Source organism: Platalea leucorodia, assembly GCF_965183815.1.
Source record: "Platalea leucorodia genome assembly, chromosome: 2".
Lineage (NCBI taxonomy): Eukaryota > Metazoa > Chordata > Aves > Pelecaniformes > Threskiornithidae > Platalea > Platalea leucorodia.
Window position 1 is genome coordinate 92,777,977 of NC_138824.1, and position 17,663 is coordinate 92,795,639.

At 41.4% G+C, this 17,663-nt stretch overlaps 1 protein-coding gene across 1 annotated transcript in view; it reads left to right on the forward strand.

Moving 5' to 3' along the window:
• Window positions 1-3,531: 3,531 nt before the first annotated feature.
• The window catches only part of SYTL5 (synaptotagmin like 5), a gene marked incomplete at both ends in the record, with an annotated part of 60,680 nt that continues 46,548 nt past the window's right edge, over window positions 3,532-17,663 (forward strand). Inside the window, one exon of the mRNA XM_082333245.1 lies at window positions 3,532-3,650. Within this exon, the coding sequence (XP_082189371.1) occupies window positions 3,532-3,650 (119 nt within the window). The remainder of the gene's footprint in view (window positions 3,651-17,663) is intronic.

Genomic DNA, 17,663 nt, shown 5'->3' on the forward strand with positions numbered 1-17,663 from the left:
ACTTGGCTTATGCAAAGTTAACTGCTGCTGGTACTTCAGCTGGCTTACGGTAGAGAATGTCACCTAGGCAGAGGTCATGAGGGTAATGTGTTTAGAAGGAATCCTGTCTGAACAAATATGAGCTTCTCTTGAGATATTTGCTGAAGCTTCAGCAGCTAGGCAATGTCTGGTTAGGAAATCTATTACTTTTGAGTACCACTTTCATAGTGCAGAAGAAAATCTGGAAGCTGAGGTGGGTCCAAATCTTACTGTCAGTTAGCTAGGTGGTACACATATGTTGGATAGCAGGTGGACAGAAAAACTGGGCTGTTTCAGCATCAGATATGTTACTGCAGCCCTAAACACAAAAGCTGTATTGCCGACGTGCTCAGTGTTGTGCTGGAGGCTGCATTCCCCCACCAAAGCAGTAAGGGAGATTTGAGGATGCTGGTTTTTAAGACTGTCATTGGTGGGTTTTATGTCTTGCTAATACTGAGTATGAGATCATTAAACAGGCTGCCATCTCAGCTCTTCAGGAGAATATTTTTGCTAATTCACAAGGTATTTTAAGCTACATAGAGTTGGTTGAACACGTAAGCAGGTAAAATTGTACTCTCTGATGGTTGCCAAATCCCACTGTTATGTGATAAAGACAGTTAAAACCCACAAGATTTTTGTCATAAATGGGACTGAAAGGTCTATTCCCAGCTATGTTCAGTAAGAAATAGAAAGAAAGCAACAAAAACCATTATAAATGGATTAAAACTTCAGTTGATTATAGTCTTTCTATAAGAATAGATTTTACTACAAACATCTTGCTGTTAATGTGGGAAACATGAATGTAATTTGGGCCTATTTGGTAAACATCATAATAGTCTGCACTATTCTCTATATTGCAAACTCTAACATAGTTTGTGTTGTCTTTACAAACAAGACTGTGATAATTTCTATTCAAGATTCACCTAGTTCACCTAAAAGGTCAGCTGGCGCCATGAGATAGCAGAATTTTGTTGACTAGACCACTGTTCAGTGAATCTGCTCTAGTGTTTCTAAGCCAGTCCCATCTGACACGGAAGGTGTAACTCAGAGATAAGTTGCAATGTCAGGTTGTGCCTGTGGGCAATAAGTATAATTCTTCCATTCTCTCCTTCGTTAACCTCTTGTGTGCTTCTGCCCTCCATGCCTTCAAACCTTCTACCACGATCTCTGGTGCTGGCCCCTAAATCCAACCTCTTCCCCACCTATTCCTGAGCATAGCCAGGAGTTGCTGTGACTGCCTGTTGATCTGTGGCTCAGAAGGGTCTCCATTCATGTGGGATTTAGGTCCGACCTGCTTTCTATCTGTAAATGTTGCCTCTGCTGCCAGCGGTGCATGTTGGAATGATCTTTCAGCTGATTTACATCTGGCACAGGAGAGTGTAGCACTGCCTGAAATTTTAAGTCCATCTAATTTGACAGTTTGTGATCTTATCACCCCTACCAGTGCTTAGTCCTGCTCTGGAGTCTACGTATTTGACCCTGTGCTCCAGGTGGCAAATGAAGTAACTGGACTCACAATTACGGCATGTCACCCTAGTAATTTTGGATTTCATATGTGCCTCACTGTATTGAGAGAAAAATCTTCCAGGACATTCAAGGATAGGCGATATGCTTAGCCAAAGGGAATTTTTTTGGCTTTCAGGTATTCTGATAGGAGTACGAACTTCTTTAGAGTTAAAAGAAAAAAGCTCAGAAAATATGGCCAGATGTCAGGTTAACCTTTTGAAGTGTTTTTTTCTCTTCCCCGAATTCTCAATATCAGAATACATCTTACAAGGTAAGATGTATGACCTGCGTGTTGTACCACTGCGCTGGTTTTCTGCAAGAACCCTAGTTATCTGTAGTGCGTCATCAAGACAAAATGGTGATATCAGATAATTTTTAACACTTTTGTTGTCCTAGATTTCTAATTGCATTGCTCATTCTTCCCCCTTAACCTTTTGGTTTTCCATTTTTCAATAAAACTTGTTTTTTTCCCCCTCAGTTAAAAAAAAAAAAAGGCATGTCAGAATAAGGCTGTGTGTCACCTGTGTTACCACTGCAAAGAAAACTTGCGAACAGAAATTTGCAGCACCTTGACCAGCCAGGCAACTTAGCTTATTCTCTGACTGCTGAACTGTATGCACACATATGTATTTGCACTTATGTATAATGATGTGGACGCATTTTTCTGTGTATAAATGGGTTTGTATACTATATATAATGTGCGTATGCTTCAAAGTACAATGTGCATCTGTTCACATAGCTTAATTTTTTTAACAAAAGTGTCTTGGAGATCATGCCTTGTTTCGATGTGAAACTCTGTTTACTTATGAGACTCTGAGGGCTGGATGTTCCAACCTGGTAACTAGAAGTTTTAGATATTTTCCAAGTAGCTTCTTGGTGGCTCTTTCCAAAGAGGGTCAAGTTCAGAGCTCCAGTATGGAGTAGGGTGTCTCTTCTGGTTTTGTTTGGAAGTTGTTTTCTGTTTAGAAAGGACAAAAAAAAGGAAGAAAAAAAAAAAAAAAGGTGAAATCTGTCTTACTTCTGTCTGGCTACGTGTTAATAAGTCACTCTAAGTTCTTGCTGCATTTCCTGGAAGGGAATGGGCATTTCTAGAACATGTCATCCTAAATTCAATGTCTGCAGTAAGTGGATAAATCGTTCCTTCAAAGTTCCTCTTTCTCCAAATTGACTGTGAAGTGAGTGTAATGGATGACTTGCCGAGATGCAGGTGTATACTTGTTTTGAGGTGAATCTTACCTTTAGTGCTGTCCTCTGAAGCCATTCCACTTGCTAATTTTTGCTTTTCCCTTAAAGTAATCTCAGGGAAATTAATAGAATCATTCCTCCCCCCCCTCCCCCCCCACCCCCATGCTTATTACTGTTAGGATGGAAGTATTACAAGGTAAATATAGTCATTTAAATGTATTGCAGTAGGAAGATAATTGCAGAGCCCTTGGAGGAACGTAATAATCAAACATTAATGAGTAAATAAACAACAACATAGAAAACATGATGTTTAAGTAGCCCCTGAGACAACCTGGTAGTCTGCAAGCCATTCTTTGGTGGCTTTCAAACCATTACTAGATTAAGCCTTTCTCAAATCAGACCGTGATGGTAATGTCTTGTTTTGACTTTCAGGTATTTTGAAATAAATATACCCAGCTTTTTTGTGGCTCCAAACTACAGTTATGCCAGGAAGGTGATTCTGCAGCTGCTTGTGAATGCAGTCTGAAGGCCTGCAGTGAGCCGTTGAGCGTCGGTCAGGACACATGAGCACTAAGTAACCAGGAAAATGACTGGCTTTCTTGAGGAAGAAACAAAGAAGAAACCTTTATTTCTTGTGTAGCTGGAAGGCAAAGCAATACATTTTTGATACCTGGTTAACTTAAAGAAGCGTTTTTCAAAATACCTCTTGACTGTGTGGATCTTATAACTCTGACACAAACGTGCCTTTGGACTTGTGCAAATAAATCATTGGAAGAATTGATTGGGCAAAGCAGTCATTGAAAGAGTGGCTGTTGAAGAATCATGACGAAGCACTTGGAGATCATCAATTTGTCATTTTTGTTGGAACATGAAAGGGAAACAATATTGGGAGTATTGAAGAGAGATGAGTATCTGAAAAAAATTGAAGATAAAAGGATAAGGTAACCCTTTTCATTGTTGTTCTTAAAAATATGGTCCATAGTATAGATATTTTGTGGTACCCAGTGAAGATTTTCTAGATGCCTCAGGAGAAGGATGAATGTTGGGAGGTGGTGCAGTTAATTATAAGTCAAAGTGTGTTAAAAAGACAATTGCTTGCTAGTGTGGCCCTCTGTAAACAAAGATGGTGTCTGTTGCTTCAAGGCAAAAGAGTAAGAAAGATAACAAGTCCAAAAATACACAGCAGTGGTTTTTAAATTTCAGATTCTGTAGATTTTGCCCAGTTTGGCTGAATTCCCCCCCTGTGAATGGAAGGCTTTAGTAAGGCTCTTGAATTTTCTTCTTCTGAGAGGATCTGTATGCTTTGTGCCTCCAGAGCTGACTGCAGGAGGGAAAGTTTGGAAAGTGTCACAGGGAGAGAAAGTAAACATCTACCTCTGGACAGGAGTCCATGCAACATGGGGCAAATGCGAGATAGTGACTTTTTTCTTTCTGTTGCAGTACTTACAGAATAGGGAGGAGGAAGGACGCTTCATTTTTTGAAATTACTTGATTTACTAATAAATGAATAAATAAAACTGAAAATCTCAGGTATGGATCTCAAAAGTCACTGTTGGGCGAAGTAGAGACTCAGGGTATTAATAGAGTCCACGTGTTCTTTTCTGAGGAAAAAAGGTAAAAATTGAAGTTAAGAGAACAATGTGTGGAGGCAGGCTGAGAGTCAGCTATTTTAGATGACTCAAATTCAGTTAGTTCAGCTAAGTATCAGTTCTGCAAAGGTTCATATGCTTTTCTAGTATGTTGTTGCAGCTTCCTCTCGCTTCTCCTGCTGCCCTTTTAAACTTTTATACAGCACTGGTTCTGAGAAACAGGCTTAGCGTGGATGTATGCAGCACTGGGTGTTGGCGAGGCTGCTGAGTGTAATGGATGACAAAGGGAAGATTTCTAGCCTTTGCTGGTTTTTGTCCATGTACTCCAAGGCCAGGCTGCATTGTTCTTCCCTTTGATTTGCTAAAAAGCATTGTAGACATTGTGCATTGCAGAGATGGATGTTCAGCACCTGCTGAGGCTTCTTTTATATAAAACTATTCTTTGGAAATCCATGCAGAGTTAGCCACTGGTTTTGGAAGTATTTCTACCTTGAGAGAAGCAAGTCTAAGTGCAATGCCCCTATTGGTGTGCAGCCCTTTTAACTGGGGAAACATAGTGGTTCATATAAATGGAGTGGGCTAAAACTGGTTGCTGCTTCTGCTCTAAGACTGGAAGGAAAGGTGTTTCTTTGTGGTGGTGTGGGCAAATTAATCATTTCATCTTCTTCGTGATTTGTCAGATGAAGGAGAAAACAGAACACAAGAAAACAGATGGAGCACTGTTTGTTCCAAGCATTGTGCTCTATTTTGTAATAGGATAAGCATTTCAAAGCAAGTATTTCAGTTTTCTAAGGTGGTGGCCTTGGAAATGTGTGACGTGCCAGTAGTCATCGATCAAAGGTGTGTCAGTATGAAGTGCAGAAGTGTATCAGATCACCAGCTTCTCAAACCCCCAGAAAGCTTTCTTTTCTACTACTGTCATTTCCCAATCTCAAGTGGAAAGTTGAAACTCCTGAGGTTTTGTGGGGGTTTTCTTGTTTGGTTGGTTTGGGGGGTTTGTTGTTGGTTTTTTAATATGATGTCTTAAAAACCCTAATTTTTTTGCTTTTTTTGGCACTACTGGAAGTTGCTCTGCCAAACCTACTGAGTTTGAGAACCCAAGGCACCTCTGGAGGATGTGGTTAAGTGGAAAAAGGCATGCTAAGAAAAGGCTAGAAATTAAGTTAATCTGAAATATAATGCTAATTAGGATAACTAACAATGCAGTGTGATACTTAGGCGTACTTCTAGCACCTGTATGTGAACCGAGTATATTTGGAGACTTGTCAGTAGACCATACTATGCCTGATAATGGTGCAATGTAGTCTATAAAAGACTTCCAAGATATGCAAACTATAAAGAACCGGGTGGGTAACTGCTTCCTAGGAGACTTAACAATTTTTCTTTTTGAATACAGCTTGGCAAGGATATCTTTAATTATGGCTTATAAATATACTTCAGAGGAACATTTGTTGCTTTTGGAATTCCATTTGGTGCAATCTGTTATATATTTTATTGAAGTACTTTGCAGAAGAACAAGCCCCTTTGTATTTATTTTCAAGGCATTTTTCATTCTGGCAAGATGCTTACTTGTATATTGTACTGAAGAATTTTTGTTAGATCCAGAAAGAGTGGAACAGACTATCTTGATAATTGTTTTTTCTGTTCCTATTAGTCTTCAAAAGCCATTGGAACTTGAAAGGGTCTTTCTATTCAACATGAAAGCAATAGTAAGTGTAGGAGTATGTCCTAATAATGAAGTTGTTAAGAGTTTATTTTCACTACCACTGCTCATACTTTTGTTCTGGAGTGCAGGTGGCTGTTCTTGTATTTTTATTTCATGTACAAATACTTCACCTACATGCAAAAGGAACACAGATTGCAGCAAGTACTCTTTCTGTGGTCTAGTTTTGGTAATACAAATAAGCAACCTGCTTAATAAATGTTAGGGTTTATGTTCTTAACTTTCTGTGTGCATCTTGTGTGACTGGAAGTTTTCTTTGAATATTGATTTAAAGCTGTTAGTAGATTACTTGTGCAAATAACCTACAGCGTTCTAAACATTGCTCTATGATGCTTTTGATGTCAGTCAAATGACCATCGTAATTGTTTTCAAATGCTAAGCTTATTTGGGTGAAATCATTAAATTACATAGAGATAAAATAGCTAAAAATAGTGAACTTGACCGTACTGAGGGTGAAAAAGTAGTGTTGGCTTTTTTTTTTTTTAACATGTGAGTTCCTGGGAGAAAGTTGCATCCAGATAATGTCAATCAAGACATTCTGAATGGAATGTTTTGGACTGAAACATGTATCTCTTTCCTTATTTCCCCACCCTTTTACTATTTTTAAATAGTTTTGTTCTTTTAAGACCCTTTTTATGAAAACCGGTATCACATTTAATGTGTAGTGTCATAAGTCATGAAGTCAATACTAAATTGAAAGAATGTATTTGCTGAAAGGGGGGGTGTACCATGTACTGGGTGTGTTTCATCTAACTGCTGTTGGTTTGTTTCTGTTCCAACAGCAGCCTCACTGCGTCCTCCCCAGCTGTGGTGTTACACAGGGAACTGGATCTAATGGGCATAGCATTTTGCATTTGGAGCTAGCTCTTCATCTCAATATTATTATGCTACAACAGAGCAAACACGTGTGACATGTGCTGCTAATGTCCATTGCTTTCTTACCATGACTATTTTCCTAGACAGTGTTTAAAATACAAAGGTTCTTTTCATTCTTTACGAAGCAAAGCTGTGAATACTGTGCTTTTAGAAGAGGAGATACCAGCATAATAATTGCTGAACTGAGAAAACAAAGAAGGAACGTGCCAATTTCTTCCAAGGATAAGGCTTTATTGGGTTATTACTTGAATCATTTCCCCAGCATTTAGGTTGCCAGAAGTTGTGTAAGAATTGCAACAGTGCCAGATCTGTATTGACAAGGAAAGTTGACTTACCTGAAATGGCATCTCCTCATCAGTCCGAAGAGATCCACAGAAGCAATTTAGGGTAGGGTATTAACTTCATTACAATATAGGAGAAACTGTTAGCATGGATACCACCATGTGGTAACTACAGGCAAGTACTTTAGAAAAAAAAACTTGAGTAACAGGAATGGGAATTGTCTTACCTGCTTGAGTATACATTTGGACTTGTTTATAAGCACAAAATGACTGCAAGATAGTATATAGTATGGTATATGGTCTGTTTTTGCAAAACTGCCTAGAAATATTTGAAGGAAACAATCCTTATGTTAAAGCATATTGCTCATCCGTACGTGTATGAGAAGTTAGGAGGTTGCTTGTCTGGCAGCTATCTTGTTTGTCAAGTGAATTTAACACACTGTTATTGTTTGAACCAGAGACTTTTCCATCAGAAGTAGTTACTATTGCCAGTACTCTAAGGGTAGAGATGCCTGGTCTGCTCTCCAATGTTCTTCAAGAATGAAGATCCTCCACTGGTGAAAGAATTTCTGATGGTGATTAATTCTCATACTCTGGGTACAATTTATTTTATCAAAGACTAGTAAGAAACCAACAAGCAATTTACATTTTAGTTTTTGAAATCTTAGTAACAGTTTTTAGTTGAGAGGATGAGGGAGTTACTCAGAAAAAGGTTCATCGGTGGAAGCTGGTTGTCATTATAGTATCCAATATCATTTCAGTTCCCGTGCCTCCTTACCTTCTGTTAGCTGGGCTCCATTCTGCCATTCATTACACTACTTCTGTTTTCCTTTGCAAATTCATTCTTTGCCTTTCCCTGTTTCCTTTTGTTGTCACCAATATACCTCCATACTCGGATATTCTTAAGACAGTTTTTGTCATACAGATCTGTTACATAAGCAAAATGTGAAAATCTGTGCTTATAAAATAAGAACCTAAAAAATACTTCAGGTATTCAAATGGATAGATTTTACAATGCAAGGATATCTCAATGGAACTTGCTAATAGCCCATCCTTTGGTGAATTGTCAATAATATTTACTGTTACTTTCCATATATTGTGTCAGACAGCGGAGGGAATCTGGTTGAATTTGGAGGAGGTACTGGCAGTCAGTCTGGGGAGGAAATTTCCTTTCTCCCTCAGCCTCCAGAAGTATGTTGATACCAGTTCCTGCACAGAAAAATTCTGTAGTATCTAAGTTAACAGCTGCACAGCTTCAGAAGGAGGATGTGTCAACGCATCTGTGCAGGAAACAGAACTTTCTTAAGAACAGGTGCAAGACTGAAGCAATTTCATATATTTAAACTTCTTTCCTGCTGAAGTCTTATAATTACAGTAGGTTGAGCACAGTTTGTTTTTTTTTTTTTACTGTAATTTTTTGACTCTTTGAAATCTGGAAATTTACAATGGCAAAATAAAATTAGGAATACTTGGATTCTGCTGCTCTACATCTTAAGATTAAAAAGGTTTTTGAAATGGGGAGAAGGAAGATGCAGGAGAAATTTGAAAATCAAACTGAGGAATCGTGTATGCCATTGCATTCAACAGTGATTTTTCAAAAAAGGGAGAGGAAATGAGGTAGAAAAAATCCTACTGAAATGAAAAAAAAATAAAAAAAGTCAGTTTGGTATTAAAAAGTTACCTGACTCAAAGCAAGTGGGTTGTGCTGACAGAGTTAGAGGAAATGATGGCATTCATTTAAGTGAATGGCTTGAGCACTGAGTGTCTTGGCTCTTGCAGCAGTATAGCTATTCTACTTTTCTGTACTTGCGCAATAAATGTTCTCTAGGGTAAAGCATGCTGTTAAGAAAAAAATGGACCTGTTAAGGCTTCTCATTGCTTCTTCCTCTTTGCAGGATTATAACGGTTTGGGAATACTCCATCTCTGGAGGCTGCATTTGTGACGGAACGAGTGCCTTTGCCTCCTGACTTTTAGTGTCAGTAGGGAAGAGTCAGACTCTTTTAGGGCCTCTTTTGCGCCTCTTGCAGGCAGTGGGCAAGTGTGCCGAGAGCTATGACTGCTTGCTGCTCCTTGGTTTGGGTTTTGTAGAATTGTGGTCCTTGCTGCCTGCATTTTTTTCCTCATCTTTTCAAGGCATCAGGTGTTCATATTTACTTGTTAGATGGACTTAATCTAGGATCTGAGTCATTTCTCAAATTTGGTGTTGGCTAAGTCTTTTTTTTGTTTATTTTTGTTTCCTGCTTTGATATGTTATATGGGCCTTTTAGGCCCCATTTGGAAAGGCTTGGATTAAGTCATTCAGTGTTACCTGGAATACTAGTTGCAACAGAACTCTTCTCCAATGCACTTAATATATTTTCTCAGACAGTAGAGGGATCTTAATATAAATTCACAGTTAGGGGAATGGCTAAACATTCTGCTATCCTTGGCAGTAACAAATTTCTTTTTAATACTATCTTCTATCAAACAGCTGTTGTAATAGATGGTTTAGAAACTTCAGTGCATGATAGGATTCTTTTTCTCAGCAGGTTATTAAATTGGCTTCTGCTGAATTTATTTTGTCTTTCATATTACTAGGAGAGGACTGATAAAGATTAATTCTTGTTTAATATTTGAGATTAAAAATATCTAACTGCATGGTTAATTAGATTCCTTTAAAATTAAGGAGAGCTCAAATGTTAGAATGGCAAAAGGAAATTGGGTGTTTATAATACAGCTGGTTCCTGTCTTGGGGGATAAAGAGCAGGAGTAAATCAGTCCAGCTACATGCTGCACTTGTTATCCCTTTTCAATATTGTGTAACTAGTGCAGCTAGGCTGTAGCTGTTTAGAGGCTGGATTGATGATGATGGATTTTTTTCAGCTGACTCACCCACCTCCTCCTACTCTTCCTGGCCCTTGAGACATTTCATTATTTATTTTCTTAAGATCTGAACATATTTGTTACAGTCAGTCAGTAGTTCAATTCAACAAATAGTATAGGGAATCCCAAAAGAAAGTTCTTATCCAGTATATCTGTCCATACATTGTTTGTTTGCTTTTTTAATTTTTCTATTTTATTTGTTTGTTTAAGTGAGTGGAGAAGCTGTGGGTTGATGTATTTTATCTCACTTCCCTAAAAGTCATCAAAGGCAGCTCTGTATTAAAAAACAAGAAAACAAACACTTTTCAGAATTCATGCTGTTGGCAGATCCACTATCATCTGATAAGAATTCAAGATTTTGTATTGCATCAGCAGTGGAAAACACTGTTGTAGTCACCACTATTGGACAGTAGGAATAATGCCTTTTTAATGTCAAAAGAATATTGATAAGCTTTTCAACATGTTGATCTCTAAGCAAGCTTTTGTTTAAAAATGCACTGTTTATTGGTTTGGACTGATACAGATACCCTTATTTAAAATTGGAACTATTTAAAACACAGACTTTGTGTCCAGTGATGCTTTTAATTAAGCACAAAAGGGCCTGAAAGTTGCAGGGGGGAGGGAGAAGGCTGGAATTGAAGGAGTTCAGTGAAGGTTTTATTTCAACATTAGACACCTGGATGCAATCTATAGGACATACTGATGATTACCAAAAAGATGGCATCATACTGCCTGTGGAGTTCCTGAAATGCAATGGGTCACTGTTGATTTTATTTTTTTAAGTAAAAATGAGCCACTGTAAATAAATCTGCTACGAAAAATGAGCCTTTGCTAGTGCTTAGTATTTTAACCCTTTTGAGATTTGAGGATTAACAATATTCATATTCTGAGTTACACTGACACTTGGGCAAGGTTCAGGTTGTTGTTTTGCATGCAGATGTTCAAGTCCCAAAAGAAACTGGAACTGAATTGTATGTGCCCCTTTATTTCTATAGGATATGATTGACCAAATGTTTGCAAAATTGAATAAAATGCGAAAACACGATTGTCTCTCAAAGACTACCTCTATTGAACATTGGCTGGCAGTTCTACTGTCTATAAACTCACAGTTTTGACAGGAGACCATGAAAAAGATGAGGTAGAGAGAATGACTAATGATCAAGCAAAGAAGTGGCGGTCCAGGTTGGCAAGCAAATTAGGTGGGGTGAGGTGAACAGGAGAAACATTGTAATCAAGAAAATGGGGTGGCAGGAGGCCTGTGCCAAGCATATCCACATAAATTTGCCAACAAGGAACAGGTCAGAGATGCGAAGGTTGGGACAGCCTTGATGCAGTCACCAGGAGTGGAGTTCAAGATTCTGAGTGGAGGGAAGGAAGCAAAAAGGATCACAGCTCTGGACTTAAGAAGAGCAGATTTTGGGCTGGTCAGGGACTTGCTGGGAAGTCTCATGGGAGACTGTACTGGCGAGAAGTCCAAGAGATATGGTTGGGGTTGTTTTTTTGGTTCAGGGTTTTTTTTTTGGGGGGGGGGGGGGGGGGGGGGGGGCGGGCAGGGGGAGGCTGGGTGTTGTTTGTTTTGAAGGATCACCTCTTCCAAGCTTAGGAACAATCATGACAAGCAGAAAAGCAAGGAAAGGTGGCAGGAGACCTGTATGGATGAACAAGGAGCTCCTGACAAAACATAGACGTAAAAAGGAAACATACAGGAAGTGGAAGTAGGGACAAGTGACCTGGGAGTCTAAGCATGCAAGTATAGCATTAGGAAAGCTGCAATCCACCTGAAATTATATCTGGCAAGGAAAGTGAAGAGCAACAAGAAATATTTTACAAGTACACCAGCAGCAAAAGGAAGGCTAGGACAAGTGTGGGCCTGCTGCTGAATAGAACAGAGGACCTAGTCACAAAGCATGTGGAAAAGGCTGAAGTGCACAATGCCTTCTCCGCCTCAGTCTTTACTGGTAGGGTAGGTCTTCAGGAATCCCAGCCCACTGAGATCGTTGGGAAAGTCCAGGGCAAGGTAACTTTGCCCTCAGTGGAGGAGAATTAGACTAGGGAATATTTAAACAAACTGGACAGACTGGACGGGTCCAGCAGTCATGATGGGATGTGCCTATGGGTGCTAAGGGAATTGGCTCATGTTATCACAAGGCTACTCTTGATAATCTTTGTATGATCATGGTGGTTGGGAGAGGTGTCTGAGGACTGGAGGAAAGCAAATGTCATTCCTCTCTTCAGAAAGGGCAAGAAGGAAAACCCAGAGAACTACAGGCTGTGGTCAGCCTCACCTCAGTCTCTGGGAAACTGATGGATCAGCTAATCCTGGAAACGACTTCCAGGCACATGAAGGACAAGGAGGTCCGCAGGAAGTCAGCATGGATTCACCAAGGGGAAGTCATGCTTGACCAACTTGATAAACTGTGATGAAATGACTGGCTTGGTAGATGAGGGGAGAGCAGTGGATGTTGTTTATTTTTACTTCAGCAAGGCTTTTGACACCACCGGTTTGTACAGACTGTGTAAATAGACAGTGAGTCAGACTGAACTGGCTGAGCTTCTGGGGCTTCTGGGCTGAGAGGGTTATGGTCACTGACAAAGTCTAGCTGGAGGACAGCCAGCAGCAGTGTACCCTAGGAATCAATACTGGGGTCAATACTGTTCATTATCTTCATTAATGACTCAGATGATAGGATAGAGTGCATCCTCGGCAAGTTTGCAGGTAATAGAAAACTGGGAGGAGTGGTTGGTAGACCACATGAGTGTGCTGACATTTAGAGAGACCTTGACAGGCTGGAGAAAAGGACTAACAGGAATCTCATGGAGTTCAACAAAGGGAAACATCAAGTCCTGCACCTGGGGAGGAATAACCACATACACCAGTACAGGCTTGGTGCTGACTGCCTGGAAAGCAGCTTGGCAGAAGAGGCCCTGGGGGTCCTGGTGGATGCCAAGTTGACTGTGAGCCTGCAATGTGCCCTTGTGGCAAAAAAGATGACCAACAGCATCCTGGGCTGCATTAGGCAGAGTGTCACCAGCAGGTCAAGGGAGGTGATCCTTCTCCTCAGCCCTGGTGAGACACATCTGGAGTCCTCAGTCCCGTTTGGGGTTTTAGAATGAAGCATGTAACAGTGGATGCGTTTAATTGTAGAAAAACTTCTAAAGACCTTAGCAACGTTTGGGACTACACCGTAAAAGTTGTTCTTGTGGATGCTCTTCGTCCTCTAATGCTGTGATTTATCCTAAGAATTTTCTGTATTAATAACTTAGACACATTCTTATTTAGAACCAGCTATTTTATTGAAAAGTTATGGCTTTATGATGAGAAATAATATTCATCTGAGAAATAAAGTGAGCCGAGGTGTGTGTATTTGGCTGCACTTCTCTGATTTTTGTGCCACAGAAATGTTCCCCCTCTCCTTTCTTGTATTTCAGGGAATCTAGATGGACCTATAGCATTCAGTTGCTTATCTTGAACTCTTCTGCTAGCAATTTCTCCCTTTTGACTGGATAACCAATACTCTGTGTTCATAGGAATCTGGTCCAGCTAGCTGACAACAATTTCTGTGCTCCAGCTGAAATAAGAATGTCTCAGTGTTACCAGCTTCTATCATACTGTCAGAAGCCCTCAGACTTTGTTGTGTTTTCCATAGCCCACAGTGTCCAAGTTCTCTTAGGCTTCATTGTGAATGAGTGGAGGGAAGAGGAAAGCCTGTCCCTTGTGGCTACAAAGAGAAGCTTGAACATACCCAAGGAACCGAATATGATTTCTTAATTTTGAGTATTATTTTAGTGTTGAATCAATCATATGACTCTGAGGGGAGAGGATTTTGAAGGTATTCAAAAATTCCAAGATTTTCAAATGCCTGAGTTTCTATTATTGTTGACTGGTGACCAGATGAAACTCTGGTGAAAGGTGGGTAAATAATGAGAGAACATTTTGTGTGCAGAGTGTTTAAGGCTGATTCGCCCTCTTCTTCTCCAGAGACTAAGTTGTCTCCCCAGTACTAGTAAGGTGGTTTTGCTGCTGAAGGAGACTCAGAACAAACAAGCAGACAGGAAGGGGGGAAAGGAGTCTGTGGTGGGTTGACCTTGGCTGGCTGCCAGACACCCCCCAAGTCACTCTCTTGCTCCCTCCCTGACCAGGACGGGGGCGGGGAAATAAGATGAAAAAACTAATGGATCGAGATAATGACAGGGAGATTGCTTGACACAGGCAAAACAGACTTGACTTGGGGAAAATTAATTTCTTGCCAATTTAAAAAAAAAAAAAAGTAGGATACAGAGAAACAAGGACAAAACTAAAACAGCTTTCCCTCACCCCCCCTTCTTCCCAGGTTCAACTTCACTCCTTTGTTCCCAACTCTTCTATCTCCTCCCCTGCCCCAAGTGATGCAGGGGGATGGGGAATGAGGGTTGCGGTCAGTTTGTAACACTTTTTCTCTGCTACTCCTTCCTACTGACACTTGTCTCCTGTTCCAGCATAGGTCCTTTTCATGGGGGTGTAGTCTTCCAGGAACAGACTGTTCCTGTGCTCCCATGGGATGCAGTTCTTGCCAGGAGCCTGCTCCAGCAAGAGCTCTCCATGGGCTGCAGCTTCCTTCAGGGCATGCTCACCTGCTCCAGCATGGGGCCCTCCATGGGATGCAGGGAGACAACCTGCTTCACCATTATCTTCTCTGTGGGCTGTAGGGGAATCTCTGCTCCGGCAGGTGGAGCACCTCCTCTTCCTCCTCCTTCAATGACTTGGTGTCTGCAGGGCTGTTTCACATTTTCCTCGCTCCTCCATCTCACAGCTGCTGTGCAGCATTTTCCCCCTTTCTTAAATATGTTATCACAGAAGTGCCACTAGTATTGCTGATGGGCTTAGCTTTGGCCAGTGGTGGGTCTGTTCTGGAGCCATCTGGAACCGGCTCTGCCTGCAAAGGCACAGCCCCTGATTTCATCTCACAGAGGTCACCCCTGAAGACCCCCAACTGCCAAAACCTTGCCATGTAAACCCAGTACAGATCCAGAGGGAGTTTTGTGTGGGGAAGCTGAGTAAAGCTGCATCTGTTAGTGTTTGCTTGTTGTACTTAGACGTAAACCATAGCTGTCACCTCTGTACCAATAAGTTAGACAAACTGTTTGAGCTGACCTATGAGAAGTGAGTAGGAAGAGTGGAGTGGCTGAGATGCCAAAGAGGCCATGTGGAAGCAAGGAGCGGTCCCAGAGCTCTGGTGGGACAGTGTGTCCTTGTCTGCTGTCAGCTCGCAGGGGGAAGGTAGAACAGAAATTGGTGGGTGATGATCCAGGTGGTAGGTGCAAACCAGATCTGCCCTTCCTCTTCTTTTTCTTGGGTCTTCATTTTCCATGCTTGAAAGTCTCCTGGCAGCAGTGTTCCCCATTGCAGCTCTGAGCCCTATTCATTGGGTGGACCCAGCGCAGAGGCAAGTGGATGACTTCAGCAAGCTCCAGGAAGACAAAAAGTAGATGAGAGGGACAGAAACACCAAGTATTGGCCAGGTTAAGAATTCCTGGTGAAGGACACTCAGCTGTGACAGGGACAGCTTTGGGAGTGAACCTGGAAAGTGCTGCAATACGTCTCAATGTGTGAAAGCATGATCCAATCTTAACAAATTTCCCTGGGATCAGTTGGTACTAAATGTGGCTGTACTAAAATAAAGGGGCCGCGTAGCACACTACTTTGACGAATTCGTACTGCCAAGAGGGGAGACAGTAAATCATCAAGCACTTTGTGAATGTTGTTTGATATTTAGTGAAATGTAAGTGACCATAACCTCAGTAGTAATTGGATGTCTTCACAAGCAGGTCTATGAAAGGTCTATTTGTTATTCAAGCGGATAGGTGTGGTATCCCTTTTAAAATTGTGTGGTCGAGAGCATTCTAGTAGCAGGGTTTTTTTTTGTATGGGTTTTTTTTTTGCCTTTAGTTCTCGGTCCAGAAGAAGCAGATAAATTGACTTCTGCTGTTTGAAGGCAGGCTTTTTTAGGAGGTAGATCCAAGGAGGGTGTGGCAAAAGTGGTGATCATCTGCCTTCCCTGTGCACAGTGGCAATATTGCAGCGCAGTTGGCAGTTGCTGTAGTGCAGGTCATCCATCTGCATTTGGAACTGGCTGACTGACAGAAGAACAAAATGGACATGGACCTGTAACTAAGTGTGTCTCTGCAGGAGGTAGGTAGAAGTAAGATGCAATCGATAAACTGCAAGAACAATTAGCAAAGTACCAAGAAAGCTCGTGAAGCCTGGACAAACTTTTGAAGGCTATGGCATGAGAATGGCTGTTTGGATTGAATGTAGGAGAAGAAGGGTCCAAAGCAGGATGAAGAAATCACTTTTGGATAGAGGCCAGCAGAGGAAAATGCTTGACAGGTTTTGTAGTTGCTGCCTGGAGGGATTGGACATGCCTTTTTTTCAAAAGCTGTCAAGAGGTTGAGCATCCGCAGGCCAGGTGGTTGCAGAGCAGCTGTTGTTCATGGGATCCCAGTGGGAAGCAAAATACTAGCCAACCTTTTAGCAAGGCAATGTATCCACAAATAACCTAATTCTGTCAGACCTTAGTCCCTGGTGGCCTAAGCAATGTCCCCAGCCTCCTTCACTGCGCTGCAACCTGTAATCTTTTATTGGTTTTGTCTTCCTACAGTGTCTTTCTTCCTGACACCTTTTTACTGATCTTTAGGTGAAGCCAGTAGCCTTTTTTTTTTTAAATCCCTCTTAGAGCATCTATGTGTATGCAGAGATGGTGATTTCAGCGAGCGGGGGTGGTTCATGAGAGAGGGACTCTGGAGGGTCTTGGCTGATGGCAGTGCATGAAAGAGAGTGTAGAGAAGGGTGAGGGAATGGGGACACAGCAACGCCCAGGCATGTAAAACTGAAAGAACTTAGGAGCTGCTGAGCTGGGGCCCTGGGGAGGAGGAATTCTGGGGTAGAGTGGAGTGCAAGAAGGGTTTGAAAGGATGGAGGAGGTTAAGATAGGAGGGATTGGGTGGGGGGGAAGTCAGGAAAGAGCCTGGAGAGAGCAGGGGACCTGTAGGTTGTTTATTGAAAAGATTGAGGTGGATGAGAGGATGAGTGTGGGGGTTGAGTGGATGGAGCTTCAGCTGAGAAGTGTTGGGAGGACATAACCATTTTGACCACATACAGGACTACATTAGCAGTTGAGGCCAGTGGTTATCCCCTCTATTCAGCAATTGTGAGACCACATCTGAAATACAGTTTCCAGTTTGGGGCTCCCCAGAACAGGAGGGGCATTGACATACTGGAGCGTGTTCAATGGAGAGCCATCAAGATGATCAGAGGGCTGGACCACGTGACATAGAAGGAGAGGCAAAGGGAACTGGGTTTGCTTAGCCTTCAGAAGAGAAGGCAAAGGCAAGACATGATTGCTGTCTTCAAGTCCTTCGCGTGACAGTGTAGAAAAAATGGAGCCAGACTCCTTTCAGAGGTACACAGTGAAAGGAGAAGAGGCAATGGGAACAAGCTGGAATGTGGAAGATTCTGGTTAGATATTAGAAAGGCTTTTTAAAAAAAAAAAAAAAAAAACAAACCATAAAATTTAGTCAGATTCTGGAACAGGTGCCCAGAGACATTGTAGACTCTTTGCTTGGAGTTACTCTGTTACTCAAGA